The sequence below is a fragment of the Rhodofomes roseus genome (genome assembly GCF_022264815.1).
Source record: "Rhodofomes roseus strain CIRM-BRFM 1785 chromosome Unknown C8Q71scaffold_14, whole genome shotgun sequence".
Taxonomy (NCBI): domain Eukaryota; kingdom Fungi; phylum Basidiomycota; class Agaricomycetes; order Polyporales; family Fomitopsidaceae; genus Rhodofomes; species Rhodofomes roseus.
Genome location: NW_025952970.1, coordinates 92,212 through 108,470, shown reverse-complemented (window position 1 = coordinate 108,470; position 16,259 = coordinate 92,212). Strand labels below are relative to the sequence as shown.

The window sequence follows — 16,259 nt, the reverse complement described above, 5'->3', positions numbered from 1 at the left end:
AAGCCTGTAGCATTGTATAATTCTGTAGCATTGTATAAGATTGATCGAGAAGCAATGGACTCCAGCCACGTACCGGTCGGTCATACGCCCGCTTCGTTCGCCAGGCGCCATCCACGTCGCAGTCGGTGCGCAGAAAGGAACGAGACACAATGAACCATAGTCCGGTGGTCGAGTCCAATGCCGACGACGTAGAGCGCGACCACAGACACACGGAGCACGCTACTCCGCATCGACTCGAAGCGAGAAGGGCGGTGCAAAGTACGCAGGAGAGGATCCCGGGCGGCCTTGGGCCCGTCGGACAGAACCAGTTGCGGCGTCGTATCTGAGAGACCTCCGATTTGCAGCATGTTCAAGTAATTCATTCAGTTAGCAGCTTCGGTATGCATGTTCTCTGTCGTCGTCGTCGTCGTCGAGCAGCGTTGTACACGTTCTGCGAGCAAGTCATATGTACTGAGCAAATGTCAGTGAATTGTCAGTTATAAGTAAGGACTGGCCGCTGCGGCGCGTTTCGGGAGGAGGCGTCGTTCATTGGCACGTGCGCGACGCGTCTGTGGCACCGTGCACTGAGACGCTCTGCATCATGATCCTGGGGGTATGTCACTTCGTCGCAAATTCAATTCGAAGGACGGATTAAGTCGATGAGGAAGTCCTTACATCAAAACTTGGTCACTATGGTACGTTCAAACCGTTTGTCCACTCGTAGGTTTACCAAAATAGACACTACGGCATACAGCGTCCTACGCGCCCACGATCGCATACGAGCCATACGGGAACGACAACGCCGCCAGCCCACTCAACATCGTCGCATCGCTCGTGGTCGTCGTGGTGTTCTTCACCACCCCCGCGAACACCGTCCCGCGCAGGCCGTCCGGCACAGTTGTCACGCCGCCCTCGTGGATGACCGTGAACGTCGTGGTCATGTTGTGGTGCCACGCCATGTACGTTGGGCAATCGTCCGTCGCCTGTACCGTGCTGTTGTACGAGACGGTGATGTTCTCGCCCATCACCGGCGATGCGGGCGTCACCGTCAGCGCGGGGAAGCTCTGCACTGGCAGGTCCGGGTTCGTCTGCGGGCAGGAGGTGATGAAGCCGACTGTAGGATCTCGGTCAGCACGCATATAGCCGGTGTAAAGGCGCGGGGAGCTCACCCGCAAGGGACCAAATGCCGCTGAAGTAGAGAGGGGTCTCGAAGTCGCCGTCCCAAGGTTGCTTATTCCGGATTGCGGAGCTGACCCAACCGGCCTGGCGCGCCTCGATGTGCGAAATAGCCTGATGACGCCAATCATCAATCTCGACGGCTCGGTCAGACACGCGAAGAAAACGCACCAAGGACGCCGACAGTACATCTTGGCTGTGGACGAAGAGGGCAGCGCCCATGTACGCCGCAGCGCCGACTTCCTCGAGTGTCTGCGACAGCGACACCCACGACGGGATGTCCGTGTACGGGCTATATCACAACCCGATGATGTCAACCACCACCCACAGGCGAACAACATAGCAGCTCACTAAGAATAGTTGCACGGCTCAGGGGCGTTCTCGCCCAGCTGGCCACGCAAGAAGTCGACGTGCGTCCGCTCGTGCTCCCTGATCTGTGCGAAGCGCCCGCGGACCCATGGCTCGTACCCTGCGTCGGCGAACGCCTGCGCGTCGTACTGCTCAAGGCCCTGCACGTAGAAGGCATGCTCGATGTGCTCTAGGGTGAGCGCATATTGCATGATGCTCGTGTCTACCGGGCGCGAGGTTACCAACTGGGAAGCGAATACTCTGTGCATAGCGAAGGACGTACCTGTCACGGCGGCGGGCGTGCTGCGACGGGCGGGCGCGGCGGCGGCGAGCCACACAGAGGACAGCGCGATGAGGACGGTGGAGAACAACATGGTGGTCGTCCGCGGGGAAGGGCCGTCAAATTACTAGTGTCCTAGAGAGCCACCGAAGCGAGACTCGAGGAGCCCTTCGACGCGCACCGTGCTCGCTTTATATGCACGCGCACGATCTTCGCGACGGGGCGGATCTATCACTGTCAGGGCACTGACAGGCCCCAGGATATTGGATGACCTGATCCTGCTCGAAGCCGGAGGCGAGGCGCGCGAGCAGAAGCTCAGCCGAAGGTCGAACGTGCAGGCGCAGGCTGAAGCTTACTGGAAGCGTGACCGTGCCAGTCATCGGAATCCCATTTGCCGTCATCAGCCCTTGGGACGCGCTCAGATGCCAGCCAGTGAAACGCGTCCGCCGGGGGTGCTCCCACTGCATACGGACCCCAGTTGCGTCACTATTGCCGTGCACCGGGAACTTGGAGGCCATCCTGCGTGTTTGCGCGGGTAGGACGCATCGCCTCTGCTGCACGCCTATCTGCGCGCAGTTCGCAGAGCCTGATTTACTGCTTATGGCTCTGCTCGCAGGTTGACGGCGGCCGTAGGGATGGACGGGAGAAGACGTGCGAGCGGGGAGCCAATTACCGCTGTGCGTCTCTGCGCCTTCTCGCCTTCTCTTTCTCGGTATTGGTCGGTCCATGCTTCCTCCTCCGCGCCGCCATGTCACTGGCGGCCTCTGTCCATACCACTGGAGTACTGGCACCCCAGGGCCTCGTTCTCCTCAAAGGGCCCCCCTTCCCCAGTTTGTGCGTGACGTTGTGAAGAAGGCATACCAAGGCATCGCGAAGAGCGGCGCCAGTCAGCATTGCAGGCCCCGGTGACCGGTGACCAGTGGCCTGCGCGCCGTCGTACCACAGCCGAGGATGTTCAGTAATGCGGGCAATTCGGTGGCTGCCGGCGTCGTTGAAGTGCCAGTGGCATGGCAGTTGGTTCGTTAGCGTGCGTATGTCCCCGCTGCTCCCGTCAGCCCGTCAATCTGTGGGATTTTGGTAGGCTGCGTTTGGTGCAAACGTCCAGCGTCGAGGCAACGTTACGTGAAGAACTCGAAACCGTTCGCACGCATTCTGAGGTCGAACCAGCGAGGGTAGGGCGTCGGGCGCGCATGACGTCGTTAGCATGATGAGCGTGAGAGTCGTCCCATCTCAATGTTCATCTTATCTGATAATTCCTTTACCTCCTGATCAATACTAGGTGCGCGAGGCTGCTTTCGAGATGGGATGATCTCTCTGAACTCGAGTTCATGCGGTCGAGGAGAACACAAGATGCAACCAGGAACACTGAACTGCGGGTCACGAGTCGGTCTGTGTGCCCACCTGCTGCAGCCAAAGGACGCATCACAGTCACAAAGCCACCACACTTCGCCGAGAAACACCGCGCATCCCCGCAGAACACGAGGACCATGTCGCACACCGCACGCCGCAGCTCGCGTTACGGTAGCAATGTGCGGATGGACTGCGCAAGATCCTCTTATGATCATTGATCCCAGTGACGTGACGAGTCCTCAGCCCCGCTCGCTGCACTATGTAAATGGGGTACGAGTCGGAGGCGAATGACCTCGAACAAGGGAAATCCACAGATGTCATTCAGCTTACACGACGTCCGGGCCTACGTGGTACATACAGACGCGACTGCGCAGGACGCTCTCCCGCCGGCAACGACCCGACCATCGAGAGGTTCGCGGCCTCAGGACCCCTCTGTGCGATCCAATGTCGATGCGACCGCAGAGCCCGCCGGTCTCCGAGCAAGGCTATGTACCAATGTGACTCTGCTATAGAGAACGAATAGTAGCCACCACCACCAACATCCTGGCATTGGCAGACTCGCTCGCGATCCGTGACAGCCTGAGGCTCTCGGTTCGACATCATGTAAGTAGCGACAGCCGTAGCTGGCATACTTAGCCCCTGACAGTCGAAGTTGGATGGCCAGCGAGACAGCGTGTGAGTTCAGTTCTATTCACTGGGCAGCTTTAACAAGCAACTCCAGAGCGTCATGTATAGCGTCAGACGGTCAGTCACGGCGGCCATCGAGTATGAATGTCGATTCCTGTTCTCGAGATCAAGGGCTCATTTTGGCAATGTCACTCAGGCCATCGAGGTCACAAGATAATATCCGGGAATAGTGAGTGGAAGTCTGTTGTGAAACCCAGTCCGTCAACCCGACAGCGACGCGGAGTCACAATCACACTGGCAGGCCCACGACAAACTCCACTTGTAGTGATGGACCGCCTGTGCGCCCGGTGGTCTAACGAAAGAGTCGGAAAAACAGGTTTCGTATGTGCAATAAAATGCTTCCCGCACAGCGCTACTGATCCTTGTCTGACATTCGCAGACATCGCAGGCACTGTAGGCGACCTATGCACAGCTTCCTTCTGGGCCACGAATAACACCGACAGTGACCAACGCACTCCAACGCACCCGATCTTCTGAACTCAAATCCACATCAGCGGGCAAGCTCCGCCAATTGAATGCGAGACGACATCCCCGAGAACCCCGGATAGGACGCCATGACATGGGGGAGAGGACGAGCAGAACGTATCTGGAGGTTGCGCAAGTCAGGATGTTCATACAGTACATTGCACTGTAGTTCACCCGTTTTCAGAATCATCATACCTTGCGTTCTTGATCGCGTTGACCCCAGTGGAACTCGAACACGGCAACACTCTCAATGACATCGTCACGCGATGCCAGCTTCAGTGCTTGGACAAAGACCTCGCCACTTGCACCGCACGTCTACTCAGACATTGTCGCAGAGACAGTGGTATCAGGGACAATAAATACAAATCTGTGCCATAATATTACACATTCAGTATCCGTGATGTGAGTTCGCCGTTATATAGTACACGCCAATGATCTAAACACGCAGACGGACCTTTGCCGCGGGCCGCTTCACTGACTCTTAACACGCTCGTACCCGTCCGCCGATCCCCACCCAAACCAGCTCGACCGCCTCTGCACAGGTACGGGGTGGCCATCGCCCTCGCCCTCCATGTCGCTCGGGACCTCGACCTCCTCGAAGTTCGAGCGCCCGTTGCTGTCCCCGCGCTGCCGGAGCGATCCCGAGGACGACGACCGCGAGGGGTTGTTCGCCTCGGGCACCGGCACGCTCGGATCGGAGAGGTCATACGGCTGCGCCTCGGACGCGAGCTCGTCGCGCCGTGCGTGCCCACCCGCGCTGGTAGTGGCGGCCTGGGTCGCGGAAGCCTGCGCCTGGCGAAGGAGCGCGGCGCCAGAGGCCAGGACACTGGGGCCGTACGTACCCCACAGGCCCGAGACGAGCTGGGCAGGACCAGACACGGGATCTCCGAGTGACGGCCGCGGTCCTGCACCCGCCTGCGCGTCCCCTGTACCCGTCCCGGAGCCGACGCCAGACCCAGGGCCCGCGACGGGGACGTTCATCTGGCGCAGCGTTCCGGAGACGTGCTCCCAGGCTGCGCGGAGGAAGCGTTGGAGGGACGCGTAGATGAACGTCTTGAGCTGCGCGAGCGCGGAATCGATCTCATGCTCGTGCGCGGCGAAGAATGGTCGGAGGTGCGCGGTGTAGAGGTAGCTCGCGCCGTGTGTCTGCGGGAGGGCAAGATATAGCAGGAAGAGGGTCTTGATGGTGTAGTAGAAAGGAAGCCTGAGGAGAGGGTCGGTGTACGGACGGCGGGGTGGACAGAAGCGGACTTACCAGGAGACGAGCCACTCGGCGACGTACTCTACGGCGACGATGCAACCGAGGACACTCCAGTACATCAACCATCTCTCCAGTTCCTCCTCCGAGGCAGGCCGCTGGGAGAGCACCTTGTACGATGCGTACCCGGGATAGAGGAAAGCGGTTGTGGCACTGCGATGCGTAATCATTCGGGCTTAGCTTCCCATATTGTCGACATTCGAACTGCGCGCACCTAACCACTCTGAAGAGAAAGTAGAGCAACATGACCGGGACAGTTGACAACTAGCTGGCCCAGGAGGTGAGCGTATATGAGGAGTTGCGGAGGAGCTACATCCTGCCTGCAGCCTTCATTTAGCAGACGCCGGGCCGCCTGCTCGCCACACGGTAACGATCGATTGTACGGATTGTAATCACCCTAGTACCGATCGTAACGCCGACCATACACTCTTCGCTTATCGGGTAAGCAACGCCTTACAACAGATACTATCGACTCTTCTTATCGAGATGGACAGGGCTTCTATCCTCTTTCTATCTAGACTGATGAACGGATCCACGACTTCCCCTCATGCTACATTGACCACGCGCACTCCGGAATGACCGTGTTCAAGCTCACGGACTCAGCCGTCCTACATAAGCCACAACCTGTCCGTGTCATGCAGCTACTCGAAGCTCGAAGACATGATGACAACCGACGTTATCATGTTGCAATTGCTTTCGTGTATCTTTGAAGCAAGTGCTCAACTGACCGTAATATATATCTCCGCTTGAGGGAGGGAATCAGGGAACCGGGACTTTCAAAGCAATTAGATGTGACGGTTCATATGCAACCCGTAGGTACAGGACATGAACACAGACTTCCACTATTCTATCGCACGCGCACGGCCAGCAGCCACACTCAGAGCGCACTGGCACCTGGAGAACGTTGAGCTCCAGCTGGACGGTAGGAGGCGACCAGTACTTACCAGTGATAATGTCGACGAGCTCGTTCGTGATGGAGGCCTGGCGACCACGGTTGTACTGCATCTGGAGCTTGCCGATCATGTCCGACGCGTTCTTCGAAGCGTTGTCCATGGCGTTGCGACTGTACAGCCGTCAGCCGGGGCGAACCAAGTACAACCTGAGACAAACATACCGAGCGCTCTGCTCGCACGCGTGGCCCTCCACAAGAGCAGCGTAGACCGCGTTGGCGAGCGCGAACTCAGCGAGGTCCTTGGTGACCTCCTCCTCCATCTCGTAGGCCTTGAAGCCGGCTGTAACGCATGTCATCACAATGCCTCATACTGCAGCAGGGAAAGTCACATACGAGAGTTCTTCAACGCCTCCTCGGTCTCGACCTCCATGACGGCGGACTCATACGAGATAGCAGACACGAACTTGTTGTAGACGATCGCGATGCTGTCGTACTTGACATCCGACTTGATGATCAAATCCGCGACGCCCGCCGCATCCGCGAATGTAGGGATGTCACGACCGATTTGGTTGAAGCTCATGACGAGGTTCTTGCCGAGCGCACGGGAGAGCTGCGCCTTCGACTTGTCACCGATGACCATGATGGGCGAGTCCGACTCTACGCTGCTCTCCGTGTCGGCAAAGATGCGGCGTGTGGCCTTCGTCACGGAGGAGTGGATACCACCGCAGAGACCCTTGTCAGAGGAGATGACGATGAAGAGTTTGCGCTTGGCGGGATCTTCTGCCGGTGCGTGCTGGAAGACCTCTGTAGGACATTTCAAGGTCAGTAGTGCGGTAGTATTTCCGGAAATCTACAGACCCGAGTTTGCGACACCATACTGCTTGCCTGCCTGCATGGCGCGCTGTGCCTTGTTGAGTTTTGTGGAGGCAATCATTTTCATGGACTGACACGCAAAAGTTCAGTATTAGCTGAGGTCGTGATCTACCGTTCGACTGGAATAAGCCATGCCCGACTCGGGAGGTCAATTCTTGCCTGGGAGCAAGTCAAGCCTCACTCTCAGCAACTTTGGGTCCTTGCCGGCCCCGTCGTAGTCTGCCCTCTCGTTAAAGGCCAAAGGTCGAACGAAAGCTCACCTTGGTGATCTTCTCAATATTCCGCACAGACTTGAGACGCAGCTCAATCTCGCGGAGGGTCGCCATGTTACGCGCACCAGCGGGGGCGGCACCCAGCGCTGGAGGCTGGGCAGCCAGACGAAGCGTGCTCCGGGCGAGCATGGCGGTCGACGACAGAATGAAAGTGGTGGAGGACGAGCAAGAGGACGAGTGCAACGTCGGCCGCGACCGACAGCGGGCCAGCGCGGAACCTCGTGGGAAAATGAGCACGCGGAGTCCGAATCGCCTGCCGGTTAATCTGGGCGCTTGTCGCGCTGCCTTGACTCGAGCTCATCGCTACAGACAGTGTCCGCACATACTTGGCCGTCGTCCCCTCCACACCAGAGCTTCGTGAATATGGCATCCGAAGAGCCTTTGTTTGACCCGGCGCTGAAGAAGCGCAAGAAGAAGACCGTCGCGTTCTCAGAGGACCCGCTCGGTGCTGAAGCCGATCCTACCACACCTGCACCCGCGACGATCGAGGATACGACGACCAATGGCGAGGCGGTGGATTTGGGGCCGAAGACGATGCATGAGCAGATGAAACAGAATGGGGATGTGGATGCGGAGGACGGTGTTGAGGAGAAGAAAGAGGATGAGGACCTCAAGGCGATGTTCGGTGATCTGAAGAAGAAGAAAAAGAAGAAGGATATTCCTATGGACTTGGTATGCTTACCGTGCTTCTAGCTGAAGCCACAAAGCTGACAGTGTGCTCAGCCGGAGGACAACTCAGGCACCTCGACGCCCACGACCGTCCCAGCTGCGACCGAGGATCTTGACTTCTCCGATCTCAAGAAGAAGAAGAAATCCTCGAAGAAGAAAGCTGCTCTGGACATGGAGGCATTCGAGAAGGAGTTGCACCAGGCAAAGGCGAAGGATGCCGATGAGGAAGAAGGCGGGGAGGAGCTTGTTGCTGAGGTCGACGAGGCGGAGCTCGGCGATGACCCGTTCGCGCGGAACGAGGGTGTCGTCAGCACGGACGCAGGCAATGAGCCATGGCTCAGCAGCGATCGCGACTACACATATCAAGAGGTAAGTGATGCCTCGCACTTCGCAAATTCCTGATGCTGAAGTGTCATCGCAGCTCCTCCAACGATTCTACGCTCAACTGCATGCAATCAATCCAGCCCTGCTCAACTCTACGGTTAAGCGTTATACCATCGCGCCCCCGCAAATGCTCCGTGAAGGCAACAAGAAGACTATCTTCGCCAACGTCTCCGACATATGCAAGCGTATGCACAGGCAGCCAGAGCATGTCATCCAATACATGTTCGCGGAAATGGGTACCACCGGTTCGGTGGACGGTTCCGGTCGGTTGGTTATCAAGGGTCGCTTCCAGCAGAAGCAAATCGAACACGTTCTCCGTCGGTATATTGGTACGCCTTGCCCCCTCACGTATGTGTTGCTACGATGTTCATTCACTATCTCTAGTCGAGTACGTCACGTGCAAGACGTGCAAGTCGCCCGACACCCTTCTCAGCAAGGAGAACCGTATATTCTTCATGTCGTGCGAGTCTTGCGGGTCACGGCGTTCCGTCGCCACTATCAAGACCGGTTTCCAGGCGCAAGTCGGGAGGAGAAGCAAAAACAAGACCGGCTGATTGGTCAGGTCTGGGAGGATGCTGTAGCCTATCGTGCCTCGCGCATATGTACTCATTGCATTTCATTGCACACCGCCACTGTATACTACCTGTCATTGACGAGCAACGATTGCTACACATGGAGAGAACGCTGGACGTGCGCCGCAGTCATTCCAACACAAACATTCTTGGCATACATATACAAGGCTACTATAGAGTGCGGGGGTCATTAAGGTGGTCGGACACTGATACTTACTGGACACTGTAGTAGGGAACAAGCTGCAAGAGACGTACGGGACAGGACAGGACACATCGAGGGACGGACAGTGGACGAATGACACAGGATAGATGACAGACATATAACGCAACAGGAACAGGCAAGGCGGTGATCAGCGAAGGTGTTTGGCTCATGAACCAACATCACCGATGCGAGTGAGCGCGGCACGCCGCTTTTTCTTGGGCGGCTCCTGCGCCTCCTCGCGAGGAGTCTCGCTCGGCTCGCGCGTCCCCAGCACGCTCTCGTCTACGCTCGGTGCGGGTGTCAGCGGTGGTTCGCCTTCTGCCTTGCGTTTGCTGCCCACCGCGGGGGACGCCGCAGGCAGATTCGCAGATGCACGCGACGGCGTCGAGAGGGGCGTTGCTGCCGTCGAGTTTGTGAGCGGGAGAGAATGGTGGTGCGCGATGGACTGGAGCTGCAAGGTCTGCTGCTGCGTGTGGTGAACCGGCAGGATCTCGTCGAAGACGACAACAGTACAGTAGCCGTCGCGCGACGACAACATCAGGCATTGACCGTCGGATGACCTGACCAAGCATCAGGATCGAAATTCCCAACATTAATCGCGAAAGCACATACCATGTCATGTCCGTGAACTCGTCGTAGTGCAGCTTCGATAGCAGGCAGACAGGGCCGGACTGTTGGGTATCGTAGATCGCCACAGTGTCCATCGTTGCGACGGCATATAGCATCCGATACGGTAGGGAGAACATCGAGGCCATTGGCGTGGGCGTGGGCGGGATCGCTGGGGTACCTCCGCGCGACGTCATGGGTGTCGGTAGCCTCAACGAGTCCGTCGCCGAGAGGGCGGGAGACGGCATCATCATACTTGGTGGGCCCGTCGGGATCGCAATGCGTGGCGCGGGTTGGGCGATCGAGCCGCTCGACGGTGAATGCTTCAATGGTGACGAAGGAGCAGGTGTAGAGAGGAACGTTGACGAGGAGGGTGTTGGGGCGACATCGATGGTTACTTGCACCTCCTTACCCTTTTCGATAGTCACCGTCGGAGGCTCGCTCTGCTCACCTGAGGACACGCCGGGCCGTAGCTCGTAGAGAAGCGGCGAGAAGCGCACTGCGACGCTCGCCTTCTTGAAGCCGGGCAGACGGGCAATGGGCGGGCGAGCAAAGTTGGCACGAGAGTAGATGTACACGGACGAAGTTGCCGTCTCCTTGGTGTCGCTAGATCCCGGTGACGGATTGCCCTTGCGCCCTCGCGCCGGCTGCTCGCTCTTGGACGAGCTCGGCTGAACTGATGGGTCCTCGAACTGCCCAGCAGGAGTGAGCAGCAGCCCACCATCCGGGCTAAACCCAAGCCGTCGGAAGAAGTTGGTGTAGCTCTCGTCGCCGTAGAGTTTCACCGACGCCCAGCTGGCAGACGCCTGAGGTCGGATAGCAGGAAGTGCAGGCATAGGCGAGGGTGAGCGCCCGTAGCGCGAGTGTGTGGCCGGTGAATGCGCTGCACTGGTGCTGCTGAACGACGACCTCCGCGACGGCGTGTAATCCATCGGTGGCGGCGGGAACATGCTTGCGGGCGTACTCGGCACTGACGCTGTGGGCGTCAGAAGTGCCCCGCCATGGTGCTGGCTATTCGAGCCGGACGCGACTGCCTCTTCCCGCAGTTGCTCGCTGGCGCTGGTGATAACGGACTCTGTCTCGCTCACTGTCGTCGATTCGCGTCTGAACGTCGGTGGGCGGCTGCGTGAGCTCGGTGTACGGCGGTGACGATGCGGCATACGCGAGTTCTTGCCGACGGCGTGGATGTCGAGGCCATCGTCTTTGGTCGAGACGCTGTAGATGTGCATAGAGCGGTCGCTGCTCTGCGTCGCGAAGAACTCGTTCAATGGATCCCAAGCAACACCTTGCACGTAGTGGCTGTGTTCCGCGATTTCTTGCAGGCATTTACCTAGAGGACATCAATCATGTTGATACGCCTCACAATGTGCCCACTCACCATCGCTCGTAGAGAAGATCCGCGCACAATTGTCTGTGCTGCCGGCCACGATGTAGTCGCCCGTGGGACTCCACGCGAGATCGTATACTTGCATGGTTGTGCATCTAGGGCGGGCTCAGCACCAGTGCTGCGCGGTATGAGGGGCAACTCACCGGAAAGTTGTCCGTGGCTTCCAGTGCTCCTTCTCATACTGCAGTTCATCGGGTGTGAGGTCGCTTCCGAATGCATTGGCATGCGGACTTGTCGTTGGCGACCAAATGATGATCATACCGTCTGAACAAGGAAATTAGCGCGTCGCAATGTACCATTCATTGTGCAACGTACCGTCCCCAGCTGATGCAATGAGTTCCCCTGTTATCGGGCATTAGGGGCGTGTGACGCGTGTATTTCGCGTAGAGTACTCACCATTCGGGCTCCATCGTACAACATTCACCGGTGCAGAATGCCTGCTTAGGGTGGCAAGGTACTCGACGCGGGGCGGCCGTGGCGTCGCGCCCTCTGAGCCAGACGCTGCCACCACGGACTCGGGCAGTATGTTCGGGTGCACCATCCACAACTTGTAAACGTGTCAGTGAGCTTCTCGTGTAGATTGACGCGTACACTCACTCTGACATGGTTGTCCTCGCCGCCGGTAGCGAGTCTGTAGTATTGGGTCACGAAGTGCTTGTCGTCCGCCGGGCGCGCCTTCTTGAACGAGACCGGCTGGAAGTCGCACGTAGATATGGGCTTGCTGTCGTGCCAGCGAATCTCTAATGTTCGTACGCGCATTCTGTGAGATGGTGAGGGTGCTAGTTCATGCTCTGGAAAGACAATGGTCTCGTGTAAGTACGGGTGTGCCACTCGACGCGCGCGTAACGATCAAGGTATTGATGTATTCCGAATATGGAAGGCCATGTAGTCAGCTGCCACTGATAGGCTCAAATACTGAGACTCCTTGCAGTTGAACGCGAGCAGTGCGAACGGACGAGATGAGTGTCGATACACTACTATATATACTGAAAGTAGTGTACATAAGTATGAAGCGCAAGTCGTTTAGGGTAGGCCACTACCTTCTACACTGCGGACATACTTAACCGTGATAACATTGTGCGAGCCTAACCAGGTGTCGCCGACGGTGCCACTGTCAGAGCCCGCATCTTTCGCGCACATTGAGTCGAAAGTGAAGATCACTGATCTGAAATCCAGACTTGGTATCACACTAGACAAACATACTGCCATGTGTCGCATGGTCAGACTCATTGGAACCCGGTCGACACATAGAACCGTGTTCAAGTTGAGGCTGTATGTACTGTAGTTACAGTACGCGAATGCACTCTTCATTCAATATGCACCCGGGGGCTACACGAACAACAACGACTAGCTGAAATCCAGACACCTACATTCTACTCTTGCCTTGATAGCCATGCGTACTGCGTACTGGCACTGCTACCGGCCGTAGCCTTGTGAGTACTGCCCGTATTGCTGAGGCGGTGGCGGTGGCGGCAGTCCATATTGGTATCCAGGTTGCTGTTGTTGTTGCGCCGGAGGAGACGGCGATGCATACTGCGACTGATATGGGACGGGAGGAGGCGGCGGCGGGAACGGCGAAGCGGCCGCGGGCGTTGACGACTGATATCCTCCGCCATATTGCGGCTGTGAAGGCGGAGGCGGGTATGAGGCCTGGTGCTGGGGGTGCGAGTACGGCTGCTGCTGTGGTTGACCATATTGCGGCTGCTGTGGCTGTGAGTATGACGGCTGGTAGGTATGCTGTGGAGCGAGAGGATACTGTTGAGACAGTTGGGGTGGACGAGGTGGGGGCGGGGGGCTAGTAGCACCGTTCGGCGGAGGGGAGGAGAATGTCGAGCTGCCAGCGTTGAACATGTTGAGCGATGCATAAGGATCGAGCGCGGGGGCGGATGGCTGCGATTGATAGGAAGGTCGTGAAGGCGGAGCTGATGGAGGCGGGGGTGGGTAAGGTGACCTCGCCGGTTGTGACTGAGGAGGCGAGGGATACTGCGGTGCAGAAGGAGCAGGCGCCGACTGCCAGGAACTTTGCGGAGGAGCCGGAGGAGACACCATCCCGTTCTTATTCTGGATATTCATCGAGGCAAATGACGCCTCCAGTCCTGTAGGCTGGGATTGCACTGGCCGTGGAGGTGGTGGAGGTGGTGGCGAAGCCGCTGCCGACTGGGAGAGCCGTCTCTGTGTCTCAAGCCCAGCGGCCAGCCTTTCGCGGTCCACGGTCCGCTCTGACACGAAGGACTTCGCGTTTCGCCGAAGGATCGTGGTCAACTCCGTGAGCTCGTTATAGAACTGGAGACCCTTGCTTTTGGGGGACAATGGATATCAGTACGACTCCATCACCGCGGTTATTGAGGGGACACGTACGCAATACCGTCCCTGACTTCCATATAGCCATCTCGAGCGCGCGAGAAACGGCGAATGGTATCTTTCTTTCTCCTTTCCCGTTCCTCCCACTTCTTCGCGCCAGGCCCGCGTCCGGCCAAGTCCTTCAGGGCACGCCAGAGGGTAGAGACCTCTTGAATTGTCACCTGTTCATGATGAACGGTGGCCGTCAAACGTTGTTGGTAAGACTTGAACTTCTCGAGTTCTCCAGCGAAGAGGTTGTTCTCGGCGCCAGGGTTACGTCTGTTGAGAAGCAGAAGATGCGAGACGTCGTCCGTTTGGACCTGATGCCCGTGAGCAACATGCGTATTGCGCAGATACGTCGATACGACTGACCTTCTCCTTCAGGTCCTTCAGCACCTGGATTCGCTCGTGAGCAATCTTGTTCAGTCGACCTAAGCGCTCCTCAATCTCGTCGACCAATTGGACGATCTGCGCACGCTCATCCTCGTTCTGAGCATCGTTCGTCACGTCCAAGTCAAGCAAACTCTCGGTCCCGGCTCCGGCTCCGTCCGTGCTAGCTCGGAATACCTCCTCCACCTGAGGTGAAAGCAGCAGACGGATCTCGCCTTTGACGGAGTCCCATAGCGCAACCACCTGCTGATCAGACTGAGCTGCGGCGTCAAGTGAACCCAGGTGCGACTTGAGCTCCTGGCGGAACGACTTGGTGAGAGAGCCCGACGGCTCCTGCGTCCAGAGATGCTCGTATTTGACGCGCATTGCCTCGCAGTCCCGACTCTCCGTCTCGAGCTCCCTGCTGATGCCATCGAGCTCGCCCTTGACGGTCTCTTTGAGCTTCGTCAGCTGCACCATGAGCCTCTCGACGCTTTCTCTCTCTTCCATGATCCCTATGTCTTCACGCCACTGGCGCACCTCCAAAGGCACTTCCTCCTCACCGCCCACTCCTCCCTCGGCGATAGCCTTGAAGCGCGCCAAACCCTGCTTCACACCCAGCGATTCTAGCGCGCTCTTGACTTCCACCTCTGCGTTATCGGCTTTCTCCACCTCGCCACGCACGAGCTTCGCCTTCTCCTCGGAGTAGACACTAGCGCTCTCGTGGACACTGAGAGGAATGAGGCGGACGAACATATCCGGTCCTATTACTTTCTGCACTTCCGGCGCCGCATAGACCTCCTGGATCGTGATAGGGGTCGCGATGGTCGCCTTGTCAATCTGAGGCAACGCCTCCGCGGCAGGGAGAACAGCATTGTAGATGAGATCGTTCTCTCGCTGTGCCTCGTTCTTCTTGTCTGTGCAAAGGGCCAGGTGGGCTTTCGTGAGGTCAAGGATTGCCGAACCAGCATCTGGAGGGAGGCTGGGTGACATCTGCGTGACGAATATGTTCGAGAAGGAAGATGCCGAACGGTTTGCTTCCTTTGCTGCCGCCTCGGCTACTGTGAAACGGACCAGAGCGTCGCCGTGCTTTCCGGCCGCACTGTCCGCGAGAGCGCGATAGTACTGCGCCACAGATGTGAAGTATTTCCCCTTGATCTATATGCCCAGGTGAGCGGCATCTCACGGTACAATAGCGAAGGCGTACTTGAAGCAATGACACCCAGTTACGGTCAAAGATACCCTTGCCCATGAACTCCTTCACCTCCTCCGAAAGTGATGTGTACATGAAAGCCGTCTGCGACGCAATCTTGGCGACAAGGGCGTTGCCTTTCTTCTCGTCGGTGCATTTCTCGAAGAATACCTCCGTCGCCTGCGCGAAGATGATGCCAACCAGGAACTTGATGACCTCCCGACTGAGATCGGTGGAAGGTGCGTGGAGGAAGTTGTCATTGATGTATGTCAGCATTCCCGCACACGTCCGGAAATAGTAGAAGGCGCGCTTCAACCCCTCGGGGTCAGAACGGTTCTGAGACGCTGCAATAGCGGAATGAGTCGCCGCTATTTGGAAGATAATGGAGGCCTTCTCATAGGCTATCGAGGTCTGGGTGATAAGCTTGTTGGTGAACGCATCCCGCCATGGGAAGTTAACACGGATTTCAGCAAAGCGTAATTCTAGCAGCTCGAGCTGTCCGAAGTACTTGTACAGCAGATCGCGAGCTGCGGTGCAGAGTTAGCTAACAGTATCAATGAAGCATATATCATTATGCACCAGTCATATCGCTTCCCGCTCCCTTGACTGCATCTTGCCTGCAACGCTGCAGGTTCGCGCACTCCGTTGCGTAGTTGTCTGGATCCTCTCCATACGAGTGCGAGATCGCGCTGCGGATCGGCGTTGTCCAGTCTACCTCCTCCGTAGACTTCTTTGGGATAGATATCATAGGCGAGTTGTGCGCCATCCTGAGACCTCGGACGATGGAAAGTCGTGTATGCAGGAATCGGTGTCTGTTGTTACCTGGCGACTGGGTAAGCCGTCCCGGTGCTCCAGCTGGTAGTACAGAGCAACAAATAGCTTAGAGGCCAATCAAACCGCCTTAGATGAGGGCAGAAGCTGACGAGGTCGAGTAGGATGGTCAAGACAGCTCGTGAGT

At 57.5% G+C, this 16,259-nt stretch overlaps 6 protein-coding genes across 6 annotated transcripts; 1 reads left to right on the top strand and 5 right to left on the bottom strand.

The window, feature by feature from the left end:
* Positions 1-587: 587 nt before the first annotated feature.
* On the bottom strand, positions 588-2,137 carry C8Q71DRAFT_766237 (ferritin-like domain-containing protein). Its single transcript, XM_047924184.1, has 5 exons — positions 1,787-2,137; positions 1,507-1,726; positions 1,327-1,447; positions 1,149-1,269; positions 588-1,093 (listed from the first exon to the last, which is right to left on the bottom strand). The coding sequence occupies exons 1-5, from the start codon at positions 1,875-1,877 to the stop codon at positions 738-740; spliced, it is 909 nt and encodes a 302-aa protein (XP_047777243.1). The 5' UTR covers positions 1,878-2,137; the 3' UTR covers positions 588-737.
* A 2,452-nt stretch (positions 2,138-4,589) lies between these two features.
* On the bottom strand, positions 4,590-5,864 carry C8Q71DRAFT_766235 (TB2/DP1, HVA22 family-domain-containing protein). The gene is made up of 3 exons (XM_047924183.1): positions 5,758-5,864; positions 5,541-5,696; positions 4,590-5,489 (listed from the first exon to the last, which is right to left on the bottom strand). The coding sequence occupies exons 1-3, from the start codon at positions 5,787-5,789 to the stop codon at positions 4,757-4,759; spliced, it is 921 nt and encodes a 306-aa protein (XP_047777242.1). The 5' UTR covers positions 5,790-5,864; the 3' UTR covers positions 4,590-4,756.
* A 453-nt stretch (positions 5,865-6,317) lies between these two features.
* C8Q71DRAFT_766232 (ATP synthase F1 gamma) lies at positions 6,318-7,802 on the bottom strand. The gene is made up of 6 exons (XM_047924182.1): positions 7,569-7,802; positions 7,294-7,378; positions 6,829-7,239; positions 6,658-6,775; positions 6,488-6,606; positions 6,318-6,437 (listed from the first exon to the last, which is right to left on the bottom strand). The coding sequence occupies exons 1-6, from the start codon at positions 7,707-7,709 to the stop codon at positions 6,421-6,423; spliced, it is 891 nt and encodes a 296-aa protein (XP_047777241.1). The 5' UTR covers positions 7,710-7,802; the 3' UTR covers positions 6,318-6,420.
* Position 7,803: 1 nt separating this feature from the next.
* C8Q71DRAFT_122954 (eukaryotic translation initiation factor 2 beta) lies at positions 7,804-9,387 on the top strand. Its single transcript, XM_047916403.1, has 4 exons — positions 7,804-8,252; positions 8,304-8,618; positions 8,671-8,962; positions 9,018-9,387. The coding sequence occupies exons 1-4, from the start codon at positions 7,944-7,946 to the stop codon at positions 9,185-9,187; spliced, it is 1,086 nt and encodes a 361-aa protein (XP_047777240.1). The 5' UTR covers positions 7,804-7,943; the 3' UTR covers positions 9,188-9,387.
* A 99-nt stretch (positions 9,388-9,486) lies between these two features.
* On the bottom strand, positions 9,487-12,364 carry C8Q71DRAFT_122957 (WD40 repeat-like protein). Its single transcript, XM_047916404.1, has 7 exons — positions 11,998-12,364; positions 11,797-11,947; positions 11,716-11,742; positions 11,544-11,664; positions 11,392-11,495; positions 10,020-11,343; positions 9,487-9,967 (listed from the first exon to the last, which is right to left on the bottom strand). The coding sequence occupies exons 1-7, from the start codon at positions 12,157-12,159 to the stop codon at positions 9,574-9,576; spliced, it is 2,283 nt and encodes a 760-aa protein (XP_047777239.1). The 5' UTR covers positions 12,160-12,364; the 3' UTR covers positions 9,487-9,573.
* Position 12,365: 1 nt separating this feature from the next.
* C8Q71DRAFT_812255 (BRO1-domain-containing protein) lies at positions 12,366-16,251 on the bottom strand. The gene is made up of 5 exons (XM_047926068.1): positions 15,881-16,251; positions 15,317-15,828; positions 14,113-15,267; positions 13,759-14,060; positions 12,366-13,696 (listed from the first exon to the last, which is right to left on the bottom strand). Exons 1-5 carry the CDS (start codon positions 16,065-16,067, stop codon positions 12,817-12,819), a joined length of 3,036 nt encoding a protein of 1,011 aa, XP_047777238.1. The 5' UTR covers positions 16,068-16,251; the 3' UTR covers positions 12,366-12,816.
* Between the last annotated feature and the right edge of the window lie 8 nt (positions 16,252-16,259).